The 17149-nt window shown below is 39.3% G+C and overlaps 1 protein-coding gene across 1 annotated transcript in view; it reads right to left on the bottom strand.

Annotated features, from left to right (window-relative positions):
* SPAG16 (sperm associated antigen 16) overlaps positions 1-17149 on the bottom strand; it is a 1251920-nt gene that overhangs the window by 1107508 nt on the left and 127263 nt on the right. The window contains exon 9 of the mRNA XM_040357476.1: positions 10053-10195. Within this exon, the coding sequence (XP_040213410.1) occupies positions 10053-10195 (143 nt within the window). The remainder of the gene's footprint in view (positions 1-10052; positions 10196-17149) is intronic.

The following is a 17149-nucleotide window of genomic DNA, read 5'->3' as shown; positions in this document are numbered from 1 at the left end:
AATGAGAAGGTGTGTCCAAACTTTTGGTCTGTACTGTATATACACACACACACACACACACACACACACATATATACACACACACACATATACATATTCACACACCGTATTTATCGGCGTATAACACACATCCTAACTTTTAGATGGAAGTTTCAGGGGAAAAAAACTTTCCAGGGCCCCTGCGTATAACACGCAGGCAGTTTACTCTCTATTTTCAGGGTAAAAAAAGTGAGTATACGCCAATAAATTACAATACAATATTTTATATATATTTTATATACACATACATACATACATACACACATACACACATACATATACACACACGCACACTATTTTTTTTTCTGACTTTTTTTGTTTATATAATAATTTTTTTTTATTATTAAAAAACAGTAGTGATCAAATACCACCAAAAGAAAATGTCATTTGTGTATAGCATTGCATGACCAAGCAATTGCCAGTTAAAGCGGAGTTCCACCCAAAAATGGAACTTCCACTTTTTGTAATCCTCCCCCCCTCCGATGTCACATTTAGCACCTTTCAGGGGGGAGGGTATACAGGTATTTTGCACCCAGTTCCGGGCATAGATAGCCGAGCCACGTCCAGCGCCTCCAACGCCCCCCCCCCCTGCCGATGTCTACTGGGAGACAGAGGACCCAGAAGACAGCAGGGACCAGTAGGATCGCACAGCGGGACTCACACATACGCAGTAGGGAACCAGGAAGTGAAGCCGCAAGGCTTCACCTTCTGATTTTCCTTACCAAAGATGGCGACGGCAGCACCCAAGAGCAGAAGGACAGATCAGCTTCGGGTGCCCTGGACAGGTAAGTGTCCTTTTTTTAAAAGTCAGCAGCTGCAGTATTTGTAGCTGCTGACTTTAAAAAAATTAAATTGTCAGAACTCCGCTTTAAAGTAGCTCTGAATAGCAAAAAATGCTCTGGTCATGAAGGGGGAAAAACCTTACGGAGGTCAAGTGGTTCATGAGCAAAAGTAGAGCTCTGTTTAGATTTCTTTTTAGTTTTTGGTGGAGTAAGGAAGAATTTGATTACCAGACCTTTAGTGAGCAAAACCCTTTTCCATTCACAGTGGTATTTTCCATATATATTTTAGGGCCAGTAAACTCTTTGTCAGGTGAAAAGCTAAAAGGGAGAACTCTAAAGGAGGAAAGTAAAACCAAGGTGGGCTCACCAAAAGCAACAGTGTACTCAAAATAGTGGAAACAATAATATATAAAAAAGGAACTGTCACTTTGGGGGAAATTTACTACAACTGGTGCACACAGAATCCGGTGCATGTTAACCAGCCAGCTTCTAGGTTTTATCTTCAAAGCTTGATTGAACAAGCTGAAGTTAGAAGCTGATTGGATACCATCTGCAGCTGAACCAGATTCTGTGTGCACCAGTTTTAGTAAATTTCCCACTTTGTTTATTAAAGTGTGACTAAACCTACAACAGTAAAATCAGCCTATATTTGCAGTAAAGCATGCTTGTTGCACACACTGTGGAACCTAAGGGGTTAATCCTTCTGCATTGTGTAAAAAGGCTGTTTGATCATGTATGCACATATCCTCACCATCTTGCATTGTTTCCATAACATGTCCAGGTAAAACAGAGTTAGTGGAGTCAGTCTGTATGCTCAGCTTGGTGTGTATTGCTAGAGTTTTTTTTCTTGCATGTGATCAGCACAGGGCCAATCAGCATTGTCCAGACAGAGTCAGGGGTCCTGCATCCCAATAGGACAGCCAGCGCAGTATGAAAACTCTTCCTACAAGCTTTAACCAGGCACTGATAGAAGTCACAAGACTGCTATATACTGCTGATGAGAAAAGGTATTTAGCAGTTTATATTTACAAAAATAATTGCATTTCCATGTTCTGTGTACTATGGGAGATCAGAAATAATGAATGCAGAGTCCTGGGGTTGTAACAATTTAAGATTAACTGCTTGCCGACTAGCCAATGTCATTATACAGCGGCAGGTTGGCACTGCTGCGCAGATCCCCATTCTGTCAGGGAAGTAGAGAGAGAACTGCTGTCCCTAGTGATCAGGAAAAGCGATCTCTCTGTACTCTCCCCGTGCCCCCCCCACAGTTAGAGACACCTCCCTAGGACACACTTAACCTCTTGATCGCTCCTAGTGTTAATCTCTTCCCTGCCAGTGACATTTACACAGTAATCAGTGGCTATTTTTAGCTCTGACCGCTGTATAAATGTAGCAGAATACATATGTAGCAGAATACATATTGGCCTAAAATTATGAAGATTTTTTTTTTTGGGGGGGGGGGGGGGGTATTTATTATAGCAAAAAGTAAAAAATTGTGTTTTTTTCAAAATCGAATTCTTTTTTTTTTTTGTTTATAATGCAAAAAAAAAAAAAAAAAAAAAAAAAAAGGTGATCAATTACCAACAATTATCTTCCATGAGGAAAATTCAGGATAGGACTTGTAGTAGGGAAGTGATGCAAAAGATAAAATGCTGGATCTGCTGATCTTGTATGTATATTCATTAAACATAAAAAAGGGGAATTTCCTTTCTGGCTGCGGTGTCTGATGATCACAATCAATATTCTCCGGGGGGTCCGAGGAGGAAGGAGATGAAATCACCCCTCACTTCCTCCAAGTCTCAGCTCTGGTTCATGTTCTATTGATCCGTCCCCACTGACAAGTGGGTCCACTGTCCCTGGATTGATCCTCCTCCGGGTTCCAGTCTCATTCTGGTTGGTCCAGCACCCGATTCCCAGGCCTTCGGTCAATACGAGCTTGACTGACCCACTTCCACTGGCAAGTGGGTCCACCTGTTCTGGTAAGAGTATATATTTATATCTCTTAGATAGAAGAATATCTTGTTTTGACAGATCTACTGACAGTTGTATCTTCTTTTTTTTACCATAGCAGGAATATCCTTACAGAAGATTCTGAGTCAACATTCACCTAGGGAAGTTCACTATATTGGTGTTCCTATTCGGTTATCCACTTTTCTTGGACTACTGTATATCTCCATTTGAATTTTTGTACATGTTATTGTGTCCACATATCAGATACTTACATTGAAAATATGTTCAATGTAACACTGTCACATTTTGTTTTATGAAATTTAGCGCTTCACTTTGTTCTCACATATATTTTGGACTTTGTTTTAGTTTTAGCAGCTTCACTCATATTGGTGTAGCGCAGTAATTTCCCCAACTTTTTCATATATGTAATTATGACCTATCCATGCATGACATAATTATTAATTAAGGACACCTCTGTAAAAAACCTGTATAGCAGCTGCAAAAATTTGAGCTTTCAGTACAGCCATTTGCCTTGAATATACAAAAAATTTGTTAATATGGGTGCACAAAAAGATTACAGATTCTTAGAGACTCAAGAGAAACCCTTCTTTTGGGGGAACAACACATATGCCGAACTGGCCAAGATTAAGCGGGGTTCTAGATGGCGCCCCTTGGGTATAAACACACCTCAGGTAAATCTTCCATAATGGTGCTTTGCTTCCGTTTAGTGCCCTACAGTCTAGATACGCTCTCCCTCCCACCATGTTGTTCTACTACCTACAACTGCAGCACGCCGTCAGAGCCCAGGGTGCTGCGGTGGAGTGGGCTCAGTCCCCCACTCCGGTTTTCCACATTTTACAGGCTGCATCTGAGACCAAGGGTATCTCGCAGTGCCACAACATGTTAGCTTCGTTTTTGGAAGGGCACCCCATGAGAGCAGTGAGCCAGTGGGAAGCTGATATCGGACCATACCAGGGAAGATGTGGGAGGAGTCATTGCAGGCAGTTAATATGTGCTCGCACAGAAGGTGTCTCAACTGTACATCCTGCTGAGAGTTCACTTCACTCCCGTGAAACTCTTCAAAATGGGCAGGGTCCCTGACCCATTGTGTAACAGGTGCAGGGCGATGTCTGGTGATTTGATTCATCTGTTCTGGCATTGCCCCACAGATTTTGGACAGGGGTTCTGGCTACACTCAATTTGGTGTTCCAGACCAATGTCCCTCTTGACCCGCTGCACTGCCTGCTTGGAGTTCTGGAGGGGGGTGATACCGGAGGAGCCGACTTGCATGGCGTTTGCCAGAGCATTATTTTAGGCTAGGAAAAGCATACTTTTAAATTGGAAGTTGGAGGCGCCCCCCACGATCAAAACTTGGATACTGCATATGGGTAAAACGCTTATAATGGAGAAATACATTTACCAACACTGGGGAAATGCGGATACGTTTGATAGGCTGTGGGATCCATGGCTTACTACACCAAGCTTAAGCCCCCTAGAACTTGTTCGTATGAGGCTGTTGGGGGATGTGTAGTGCTGGGCATGGTGGAGTGGGGTGGACCGGTTGGCCATTGGTGTGAACACCTGAACAGCTGGGAGATTCTTGGGGAATGATGTGGGAATGGGCTTTAGGCATATAGCTTGAGCTTTGTGGGCAAGTAAGGGCCAAATATATATTGCTGGTTATACTTATTACCTGTTATGCGCATGGATTGAGGTTACATTGCCATTTTGTTTGTATACTGTGTACGGTATGTCATATTCTTATGTTGTGTATGTTCTGTGAGCAATAAAAACCTTTTTTTTTTTTTTATCAAAGAGAAACCCTTTTAATAACCAAATTGCTCTTTGACCAAGCCAAGATATTATGATCTGTATAATACTAAATGCACAGCGGAAAGTCAGTGTGAAACTTCTATTTCATGAGGCAGTTTGGTACTTGGGACTGAAAAGGAAAAATATATTTTCGCATTTGGCAGCTCTGTAGTAAAAGCATGGTAAATCATCAATTTTAAAAATGGTTTGCAACATAATCTTAAAGCTATAATTTCTTTTTCTGTTTATAAGTATCTGTGAAACAAGCTGTAATCACTCCTTTTACATTTATAAGCAAATGTGGCTTGGAAGCAACAGTGAATCACCATAATGAACCTATTAACACATTCGCGAACCATTAATTATTGATTTATTTGTAATTATCCTACAAAATAGTCTTGTTCATTACTTCTCTCGAATACGAGCACAGATTTCTTCCGTCAAAACATAATTTGCAAGTCTTTTATATCACTTGTGGATTATTTCTAATGTCATTTATTTTATTAGGCTCTCTACCATTTAAAGAAAACTAGATGTGTTTTATGCATACCTTGTATCTGTCTTATAGTATAAAAATTTAGTTTTTATAGTTAAAAATTGCACAATACAAACAATAAAAAAAAATTATTGTTTAAATAAAGACAAAACAAACTGAAAAAAATCATGTGACGAATGATACTGCACTGCAGATCCATTCAAATAAATTTTAATTAAGCATTTTTATAACAAACATTAAGGAGCCACTGCAGGCAATAACTAAAACACAAATCTATTAAGCTATACAAGAAACACACATTTTAAAGCCAAAGTTCTATTGTTTTAACTATTACAAAAGCAGGTCTGGATGCAATACTTACCTCCTCTATGGCGCTTTTCCCCACGCATCTGAACAGTGTCGGTCCTCTTCCAGGATGAAGGAAACCCACCTCACGTGAGCCCAGTACCACATGGAAGTACCCCTTGAAGCTTGCATCATTACATTGTTCTGGCTAACAGGAGAATGCTACAAAGACAGTTCTTTTATAATTATGTTAAAAGTTCTCTGCAGCATTCACTACTGCCCATTGCTGGAGGAAGAACAGAACTGGCGACATGTGACCAATCAGAATATTGCAGAAAGTTTAAATATGTATATAATAATATTAATGCTGATGGGCCCCATGTGAGGGTTGAGATCAGTCACACTAGATACTTTGTCATACATTGTTCTGTATTTTCCATTTTATGCACAGTCGAGGTCAGCCGAGGTCTTGTTGCAAGGATTAGTAGACTTGGTGACTGTAGCCACTGAAGATATGCATGTCTTTGTGTCCCTTATCCTTTAGGTTTCTCACTTATTTGTGTTTTTTTTAAAGTGGAACTTCAGCCAAAACTTTGTTTTTCATTTTTGGTAGCGTGAGGATGGGTAGATGCTCTGGGTTGAACTGCTCACTTCCTGTGAATGTGATACAATAGGAAAGTGAGGAGACATTGTTCTGCGACACTGGATTTTCGTTGACGATACATTATGAACCTTCTTTGTTTAAATACACTTCTATCTTCCTGACTTTTGTAGTCGGGTGGCATACAACATTGTGTAGAAGGCAGATTACCAATTCTAGTTTATTTGCTCTGTCCTATTTGCACTTCTGCATAAAGTAGAACTTGCGCACATACATCCTCAACATCTTTAAGACCAGGACCATTATGCAGGTAAAGGACGTGGGCAGTTCTTGCGATTCGGCACTGCGTCGCTTTAACTGACAATTGTGCGGTCGTGCAACAAAATTTGCGTAATTTTTTTCACACACAGAGCTTTCTTTTGGTGGTATTTGATCACCTCTGGGGTTTTTATTTTTTGCACTATAAACAAAAATAGAGCGACAATTTTGAAAAAAAAATGCAATATTTTTTACTTTTTGCTATAATAAATATCCCCAAAAAATATATAAAAAAACATTTTTTTTCCTCATTTTAGGCCGATACGTATTCTTCTACTTATTTTTGCTATAAAAAAAATTTGCAATAAGCGTTTGATTGGTTTCCGCAAAAGTTATAGCGTTTACAAAATAGGGGATAGTTTTATGGCATTTGTATTAATCATTTTTCTTTTTTTTACTAGTAATTTTTTTTGTGACTACGACATTATGGCGGACACATCGGACACTTTTGGGACCATTGTCATTTTCACAGCGAAAAGTGCTATAAAAATGCACCGATTACTGTGAAAATGACAATGGCAGTGAAGGGGTTAACCACTAGGGGGCGCTAAGGGGTAAAAAGTGCCCTAAGGGAGTGATTCTTACTGTAGGGTGGCGTGGCTGGACGTGCAACGTCACTGATCGTCTTTCCCTATAACAGGGAACAGACGATCAGTGACAAGCCACAGAGAAGAACAGGGAAGGTTTGTTTACACTCACCTCTCCCCGTTGTTTAGCTCCTGTGACATGACCCATGGCTGGGCACTTAAAGGGCAATGTACCTGAACGTGCCTGTGCCCAGCCGTGCCATTCTGCCAATGTACATCGGCGTTAGGCGGTCCTCAAGTGGTTAACCACTTCAGCCCCGGAAGAATTGGCAGCTCAATGACTTGGCCATTTTTTGTGATTCGACACTGCGTTGCTTTAACTGACAATTGCGTGGTCATGCAAAGCTGTACTCAAACAAAATGTACATCATTTTTTTATTCCCCACAAATAGAGCTTTCTTTTGGTGGTATTTGATCATCTTTGCGGTTTTTATTTTTTGCACTATAAACAAAAAAGAGCGACAGTTTTGAAAAAGAAACACAATATTTTCTACTTTTTGCTATAATAAATATCCCCAATTTTTATTTTTTAAAAAAACATATTTTTTTCTTAGTTTAGGCCAATATGTATTCTTCTACATATTTTTGGTAATAAAAATCACAATAAGTGTATATTTATTGGTCTACACAAAATTATAGCGTCTACAAAATAGGGATAGATTTATAGCATTTTTATTATTATAATTTTATTTTTACTAGTAATGGTGGCGATCTGCGATTTTTAATCGGGACTGCGGCATTATGGGGGACACATCGGACACTTTTGACCGAATTTTGGGACCATTGGCATTTATACAGGGATCAGTGCTATAAAAATGTCACTGGCAGGGAAGGGGTTAACACTAGGGCCGATCAAGGGGTTAATTGTGTTCCCTAGGTGTGTTTCTAACTGTAGGGGGATGGGACTGACCTAGAGGAAATTAAAGATTGTGGTTCCTACAGTAGCTATTAGGAACTTACTATCTGCCTTTCCTCACAGAACAGAAAAACCAGGGATTTGTGTGTTTACATATATATACACACACACACACACACACACACGTCCCTGTTCTGCCTCTCATGGCCACGATCGCTCGTGGCCGGCAGTTATCTCGACCGCTGATTACAAGCATCGGCACCCCCGCAATACAGTGGGCGCGCGCCGGCTAGCCTACTTATAGCGACCGACATACAGCTACGACAGTTCGCGCAGTGGAGCCAACCTGACGCAGTATAACTGCAGCGGCTGGTCCATAAGTGGTTAAGTTGGCACAACGACCCTTTTGTTAAAAGGTCCAGTGTTGAGTTTTTCTTCCTTCGGTTTGTCATCCACGGTGTGGTATAGGTACAGATGCAAATCATGCAATGCCAGACGCGGTGGGCATGAAACAGTGGGAGCAACAAAGCATATAAATAATCAGAGGAACTTCACAATGCAAGGATTCAAATGGAGATACTCCATAGGTAAACAAAGTTCTAAATGAAACCACCCAATTCTCACTCCAACCACACAGCATTTCATGGAAGGTTAATCTAACCACCTGCCGCCTGCACGCCGTCATACGCTGTTGCAGAGTTTGGGTGATGATATCTTAAAGATGCCTGCAGTTGCAGTCATCATTCAGATATCATTTTATCTCAGCTGGCAATTCCCTGCACCATAAGAACAATCATAGCGACTACTCAAGTGTCAAAAAAAAAAAAAAAAGTGTGACCATTGGGGTGAGAGCAATAATTCTAGTGCTAGACCGACTCTGTAACTCTTAACATGTAACCTGTAAAAAATATAAAAGTGTCTCCTGTGGGGATTTTTAAGTACCAAAGTTTGGCGCCATTCCACGTTATGCAAAATAATTAAGCCAACTTTACAGTTTTTTTTTTAAATGCATGAAATGTTTTTTTTCCCCAAAAAAATGTGTTTCAAAAATTGCTGTGCAAATACTGTGTCAGTTAAACAGTTGTAACAACCACCATTGTATTCCCTAGGATCTCTGCTAAAAAAAAAACCTTTTAAGGTTTATGGGTTCTAAGTAATTTTTTAGCAAAAAAAAATATATATATATATATTATTTTTACATGTAGGAGAGAAGTGTCAGAATTGGCCCGGGAAGGCAGGTGAAAATAAAACTCAGCCTGCTGTAATCAATTAAAACATGTATGATGATTTCTCATAAATTAGTCTAAACATTTTCTTCCATATTAATCTAAATAGTAACAACATTTACACATTTTAAATACCACCCACATGCCTGCAGATCACAGTCTAGTAGTGACACTACAGTTAATTTTCTTTTAATTAGGATGACTTTTGCTAATTAATTGTTCTGACCGTTACATTGCAGTATGCATTAGTTTCCCTAGTACAGAGCAGCATAGCAAAGGATAAAGGCCCCTTACAGCACAGAATAGAAGATAGATATAAAATGATGATTAGCTGCCACTCTGTGGCCCCATTAAGACATCAGACTTCAGAACACAGCTTAAAACTAGGAGACCGATTCCTTTATTACAGCTTTGGTACATGTTAAAATGATACTGTAATTGGTGTTCTACCAATGCTAGGCTGTCCCTTACTTGCAGTGCAGAGAAACATAAAATTTAGACTGCCCTTCTTGGAGGAAAGCTCCGAGATGAAATCTAGATCAGTATGAAAACCTACAGTAACTTGTATGGTTGATAACATCCAAGAAAATGTATTCTGATAGTATACAGAGCGAGGAATACGTGTACAGTACTATGCATAATGGTGCTTAGAATTAAATAAAAAGTAAAAAAAAAAAAAAAAGAAAAATCAATAAATAGAAAAAATATAAAACAATAAAATAAAAAAAAGGAGAAGAGTTGGGAGGAGTCAAACTTTTATTGAACCATTATTAATACTGTAATGCACTCAGGAAGTAGCAGTGTTTGGGGGGGTGGCTGAGGGCAGGCGTGGGCAGACGTGGGCTGGGAAGTATATCGGTCAAAGTGGAAGCTGTCAAATGTCAGGCTGAGCTCTACAAGCTTTACTCAGTCTGTATGGTAAAACCACATGCAACACCTTAATTCAATAATACACTTCTAGCAAACCTTGTACTTCTTACAATACATGTTTGTGTATTGCATGTGCATTTTGCATGTGTTTTGCTCAGGGAACTTTTCTTCCCCATTCAGAACTCTCATACTATATTTTAATAACGTGGCCTCATTTGTGTTAATCCTACCTTTGGATGTCTCTTTCCTACAAGGTTATTTGGGTCCTTCTCTGGGTTATATGAAGCAACCCCTTCCTGTAGGAGCTCCTTCTCTCGAGCCTCTTGAATAGCTTTCTGGGAAGGAACATCTTCCTTCTTGTGTTTGACTTCATCTAGAAAAATTATAAAACAAAAGAGAAACATTTTAAATAAAAGACAAACAGAAAGGTAGTGACTGTGTGCATAAAATTCCAGTAAATTCAGATATAAGACTTAAAGTGGAAGTAAACCCATCCATAAAACAGTTTAATTTCCGTCACATGCCAGAAATGTAACAATACCATTGGTTGTGCCCTCAACCAAACCTTTAAGCCATACAATGGTTGGTGTCAAAACTGATCACATGTGCAGCATCATAGCAGTTGTAGATTAAACAGAGGCAAAGATAGCAGCTTCCTTGGCTGAAAACCATACACTTAAAGACTATTCCTCTTCACTCCTAACTGGCAAGTAGTAGAAATAAACGTTTTAAAAAGGACCACTTATGAAAAATATTGTATTCTGATAACTTTTTTTTCCTAAAGGGGTTGTAAAGGTACAATTTTTTTTCTTAAATGGCTTTCTTTACCTTAGTGCAGTCCTCCTTCACTTACCACATCCTTCCATTTTTCTTTTAAATGTCCTTATTTCTTCTGAGAAATCCTCACTTCCTGTTCTTCTGTCTGTAACTCCACAACAGTAATGCAAGGCTTTCTCCCTGGTGTGGAGTGTTGTGCTCGCCCCCTCCCTTGGACTACAGGAGAGTCAGGACGCCCATTAACACACAGCTCCTTTCTCTATCTGCAACGTAGAGAGCGGCCTGACTCTCCTGTAGTCCAAGGGAGGGGGCAAGCACGACACTCCACGCCAGGGAAAAAGCCTCGCATTACTGTGTGGAGTTACAGACAGAAGAACAGGAAGTTAGGATTTCTCAGAAGAAATAAGGACATTTAAAAGCAAAATCGAAGGATGTGGTAAGTGAAGGAGGACTGCACTAAGGTAAAGGAAGCTATTTAGAAAAAAAAAAAAATGTATCTTTACAACCCCTTTAATATATGTAATAATAGTACTCAGTACAGTATTTCCTTCTATTATTTAACAAGTCTTTATTTATATTGGTCTCCATATTTATATGTAGACCACAAACTGGATTGGGAGGGGGGAGGTTTCATCACAGTGGTCCTTCAAAATTTCTGCTTGAAGGTAATACTTTGTTCTAGTACAGTGGCAAGTAAAAGTATGTGAACCGCTTGGAATGAACTGTTTTTTTTAAGTAGTTTGCCATAAAGACATGAGAAATTAGAATTGTTTTATCAGTTTAAGCGCATTGTCAAAACCAGCAAAGCAGACAAATCTCCAGAAACAGCGGCTCAGGAAAAATGGCACAACCACTAAGTTGATATGGTACATAGATCAAGAAGAAAGAACAGGCCTCCTCGTGGTGCAATACTGTTAAAAAGATTTATTAATTAAAACTACAAGTTGCACTTACAAACAGAAGATAAAATCTCGCTCATAGGAAAAGGCAGGGACGCCTTTTGTGGCACAAATCCCAGGACCAACGCGTTTCATCATCAATGTGAGACGTCATCTGGGATCGATCATATATGATGTCAGACGTTGCTGACGAAATGCATCGTATCCACTCGTTGGTCGTGCCATTTCCTGAGCTGCCGTTTCTGGAGATTTGTCTGCTTTGCTGGTTTTGACTGCCTGTCATGAATTTCAATTCCCTTTGAGTAGGATACTTACCTAGAAGTTGGTGGAAGGAAATGCACCTTTAATGACACAATTTTTTAACCATAATTTTTGAAGAAATAAAAAGACACCACTGTCACATTTGTGGGGATTAGTTGTTGTTTGGTGGTGGTTTATGGACATTTATTTATACACATTTGTCTGTTAATTGTGGTATGAAATCACAATTGTTTTCTTGCCAATGAAAACCCCCTGTTTGATTGGAGGTCTCTTGTGCAGTAAACATTTTAAAGCATTAGAAGGATTGAATATGGATTGCAAAAATTCACTTGCTCCAACAGGGAATATCCATATTTTATGGTTATAATGCAAAACCATCTGGCTCTTAAAAGTAAATCTCTACCTTAAAATCCCTGTCCAGGAAAAATAAAGCTGAATGAGAGTTTAAAACAGTTTCAGACCTAGAACAGATCCTTATGCCTCGTACACACGGTCGTTTTTTGTGATGAAAAAAAAACGACATTTTTAAAAACGTCATTTCACCCCTTAACGCCCGCCGCACGACTATTTACGTCTGCAAAATGGCACGGACAGGCAGAAGGGCGTATATATACACGTCCTTGCCTTCTAGCGGGTGGGGGGTCCGATCGGGACCCCCCCCCCGCTGCATGCGGCGGGCGGATTCCCTCGGGGAGTGATCCGGGACGACGGCGCGGCTATTCGTTTATAGCCGCTCCGTCGCGATCGCTCCCCGGAGCTGAAGATTGGGGAGAGCCATGTGTAAACACGGCTTCCCCGTGCTTCACTGTGGCGGCGCATCGATCGAGTGAGCCTTTTTATAGGGAGACTCGATCGATGACGTCATTCCTACAGCCACACCCCCCTACAGTTGTAAACACACACTAGGTGAACCCCAACTCCTACAGCGCCCCCTGTGGTTAACTCTCAAACTGCAACTGTCATTTTCACAATAAACAATGCAATTTAAATGCATTTTTTGCTGTGAAAATGACAATGGTCCCAAAAATGTGTCAAAATTGTCCAAAGTGTCTGCCATAATGTCGCAGTCACGAAAAAAATGCTGATCGCCGCCAATAGTAGTAAAAAAAAAATAATTAATAAAAATGCAAAAAAACTATCCCCTATTTTGTAAACGCTATAAATTTTGCGCAAACCAATCGATAAACACTTATTGCGATTTTTTTTACCAAAAATAGGTAGAAGAATACGTATCGGCCTAAACTGAGGAAAAAAATGTTTTTATATATATGTTTACGGGGGATATTTATTATAGCAAAAAGTAAAAAATATTGCATTTTTTTCAAAATTGTCGCTCTATTTTTGTTTATAGCGCAAAAAATAAAAACCGCAGAGGTGATCAAATACCACCAAAAGAAAGCTCTATTTGTGGGAAAAAAAGGACGCCAATTTTGTTTGGGAGCCACGTCGCACGACCGCGCAATTGTCTGTTAAAGCGACGCAGTGCCGAATTGTAAAAACGCCTTTGGGCATTTAGCAGCATATTGGTCCGGGGCTTAAGTGGTTAAAATGTGTGGGAAAAATTTCGTTGTATGTCTTCTGAAAAACGACAAAAAAAAAATTCGAGCATGCTTCAATTTTTTATGTCGTTTTTCAAAACGTAGTTTTTTGTGTCATGAAAAATGACCGTGTGTGGGCTAAAACAACGTTTTTAAAGCCGCGCATGCTCAGAAGCAAGTTATGACGCAAGCTTGAATGGAACAGAGTGCCGCCGTATGTGCTGAACGTAACTGCGCTTTGCTAGAGCATTTTGAAAAAACGATGGTGTGTAGGCAACGTCGTTTTTTAAAATTAAGTTTGAAAAACTTCGTTTTTTTCATGCTAGAAAATGACTTTTTCATCACAAAAAACAACGACCGTGTGTACGCGGCATAAGTCATAATGCCTTTTTACACTGTTCATATCCTTTATGTAACCGAGTAGCATATCTGTATAGACTGTCTATCTTTACTGTGATATTAGAACAGGAAAAACAGCTCACTATGATGGTGGTACATGTAAAGCTTTAGGACAGATCAAGACAGAATGGACAGACAACAAATAAACAAAGTGGTAATTTGGGCATTTTTGCACTGTTGGAAAACACCATAATGCAACCTGGAATTATTCTTTTGGCATCCTACTTAGGCCGCCCATACAAGAGTCAAAATTTGGCCAGTTCAGCAGGGACCACATGCATTTTGATCCAAGCATGGGCAAGGCTGGTTGTACAGAATTTGATCTAACAACTGACTTCTGTACAACCAGCCTGTTGCGTTTGATGATGGATCCATGCCACCGGCTATACCCGGCAGCAGTGATCTGTCTATTTTGATAGCGGAGTAGACTCTCCACTGTCAGAATACAATAACTCAGTGGGAGCGATTCCCCCATCCACATCGAATGTGTGGCTGGGGGAATCAGGTCATGTTTTTTTGTTTAATCCATTGATTGAACAAAAATAAATAAAAAAATAAGCATGAATAAGCTGCCTTAGAATGGCCATAGATGTCTCACGCATCGAAAGAGGAACAACCGCTTATTGGATGGTTTCATACAGTAGGGGGGGGAGACAGGCTAAGCTTGGGCTTTATTTATACCGTATATTTATTTTGAAGCCCAAACCAATATTCAGTCCAACTTGTTTTCAGTTAAAGGAGTTGTAAAATGTGTGTTTTTGCTGCTTAGTATGGATATTATTTCTGCATTCCTGATCGCAGAGACCTTGAATACTTTACTTCAGGCACTATCTAGCCTGAAATTAGACACAAATTCAAACACTTGCATATTCCTATTCTATTATTGCAATATATTAAGAGGTCATCATCTGTATTATTATTTGAATTAATTGTAACCAATAGTTTTAAAGGGATTTTAACAAAATTGCAGATTATCCAGATTTCCTCATGGAAATCCCTTTTTATGATAACTACTGCTTTGGACAATAGGGAAAACTCTTAACGCTTTAACCTTTTAAGGACCAAGCCTCTTCCTGAGATTTGGTGTTTACTAGTTAAAAACTCATTTTTTTGCTAGAAAATTACTCAGAACTCCCAAACATTATATTTTTTTTAACACCCTAGAGAATAAAATGGCGTTTGTTACAATACTTTTTGTAACACCGTATTTGTGCAGCGGTTTTACAAGCACACTTTTTTTTGAAAAACATTTTCATAAAAAAATAAAGACAACAGTAAAGTTAGCCCATTTTTTTTAATATATGTTGTTACGCTGAGTAAATTCATATCAAACATGTCGCGCTTCAAAGTTAGGTCCTCTCGTGGAATGGCGACAAACTTTTACCCTTAAATATCTCCATAAGCGACATTTAAAAAAAATTCTACAGGTTGCATGTTTTTAGTTACAGAAGAGGTCTAGGGCTAGCTCTTGCTCTACCTATCACGGCAATAACTCACATGTATGGTTTAACCACTTGCCTACTGTGCACATACACCCCCTTCCTGCCCAGACGAGATTTTAGCTTCCGGCACGGTGTCGCTTTAACTGACAATTGCGCGGTCATGCGACGTGGCTCCCAAACAAAATTGACGTAATTTTTTCCCCACAAATAGAGCTTTCTTTTGGTGGTATGTGATCGCCTGTGCGGTTTTTATTTTTTGGGCTATAAATAAAAAAAAGCGTCAATTTTGAAAAAAAAACAGTATTTTTTACTTTTTGCTATAATAAATATCCAATTTTTTAAAAAAATATATATTTTTTTTCTCAGTTTAGGCCGATAGGTATTCTACATATTTTTGGTAAAAAAAAATAATTATCGCAATAACCTGGTTTGCGCAAAAGTTATTTTGCCTACAAAATAGGGGCCACCGGGCACGCGCATTGTGTTCCCAGTGACGCGACGGGTGCGCGCGCGCCCTAGAGGCTTTAAATGACAGGACGTCATATGGACGTCCTGTCAGAATAGGGTATTCCACCCGCTGTCATTTGACGGCGTGCGGTACCCTAGTGGTTAAACACTGTTTTCATATGCGGGCGCTGCTCACATATTCTGCGCACAAGCTCGTCGGGACGGGGCGCTTTAAAAATATATAAAAAAAAAATTTACTTAATTTTTTTTATTTTGACACGTTTAAAAAAAAATAAAAATTGGGTCACTTTTAATCCTATTACAAGGAATGTAAACATCCCTTGTAATAGAAAAAAGCAAGACGGGTCCTCTTAAATATGAGTTTTGGGGTCAAAACCTCAGATCTCATATTTAGACTAAAATGTAATGAAAAAAAAATATCCCTTTAAGAGCCATGGGTGGAAGTGACGTTTTGATGTCGATTCCGCCCTGCAATGATATGGAGATGCGACGGGAGCATGCACAGTACATCCGGCGCGGGAGCGCGCCCAATTTAAATGGTACCCGCCCCATTTGAATTGGACCTGTTTACGATACACCGCCGCAAATTTCCAGGTAAGTGCTTTGTGGATCGGGCACTAAATCGGAAAAATTGCGGCGGTGTAACGTAAACCGGTTACGTAAAATTGCACCCGCTGTACGTGAATCTGGCCCATAGTCCTCTCCTGATGAGCAGCCTAAATTTTGTAAAGACCTAATACTAATAAACCATGTGTGATATCTAGAAAAGCAATGTGGACTCTAACACCGATTCATCTTCATCCATACAACGCACAATGCAGTGCAGCCATCAGTACAACCGACCCTGACAGACTAACAGGCGTACCAAGGTACCATCCACTTGTGGCCAATTTATTTATGAACTGGCAAAGCAAGACTTCCCTGCTTGTACTTTCACACATCCTGAAAGAATTAGGAGATGAACAGCTTGATATGTTTAATCAACAACAGCTATAGCAGTTTTTATGTCAAATCAATTGCACTGTTTGATCCTTTTCTTGAAACTGTTTGTGCAGACAAAATTGTATCTGGAAAAAAAAGGAATAACACTAATAAAGCAATAGAAAGCCTGGGGCATTTAAGAATGAAATTTTATTTGTGGAGCGTGTTGTAGTCACTGTATGAAAAATTACTGTGCATTAAAAAGAAGAAAAAAAAAGTGCTATCTGAATAAACTGTTATTTTGGTACAGCAGGATTTCTGAATGATGGTAAAATAACTTATCAGAGGTAAAATATTGTCTTTTTTCTACTGCAAAGCCACAGAGGGTGGCTTATGATATCAAGGGGATAAACTTATATTTTGTCTTTATTTAACAGCTGTAAACTCCCAGTACATTCTGTTTATTTTATATTGTTTACTGCCATTGAGCCTTTGATAATAAATTAATTTAAACAGATTAAATATTAGTACCTGAAGGACTGAAAAGGATAACGGAAGAGTTTGTGTATGGGATATAAGAGGGCTTTTATTTTACAATAGTTAATATGTTACTAAACCCAGG

The sequence above is a fragment of the Rana temporaria genome, chromosome 6, assembly GCF_905171775.1.
Source record: "Rana temporaria chromosome 6, aRanTem1.1, whole genome shotgun sequence".
NCBI classification, from domain to species: Eukaryota; Metazoa; Chordata; class Amphibia; order Anura; family Ranidae; genus Rana; species Rana temporaria.
The sequence above is the reverse complement of the archived record's forward strand: the minus strand, read 5'-3'. Positions and strand labels throughout refer to the sequence as shown.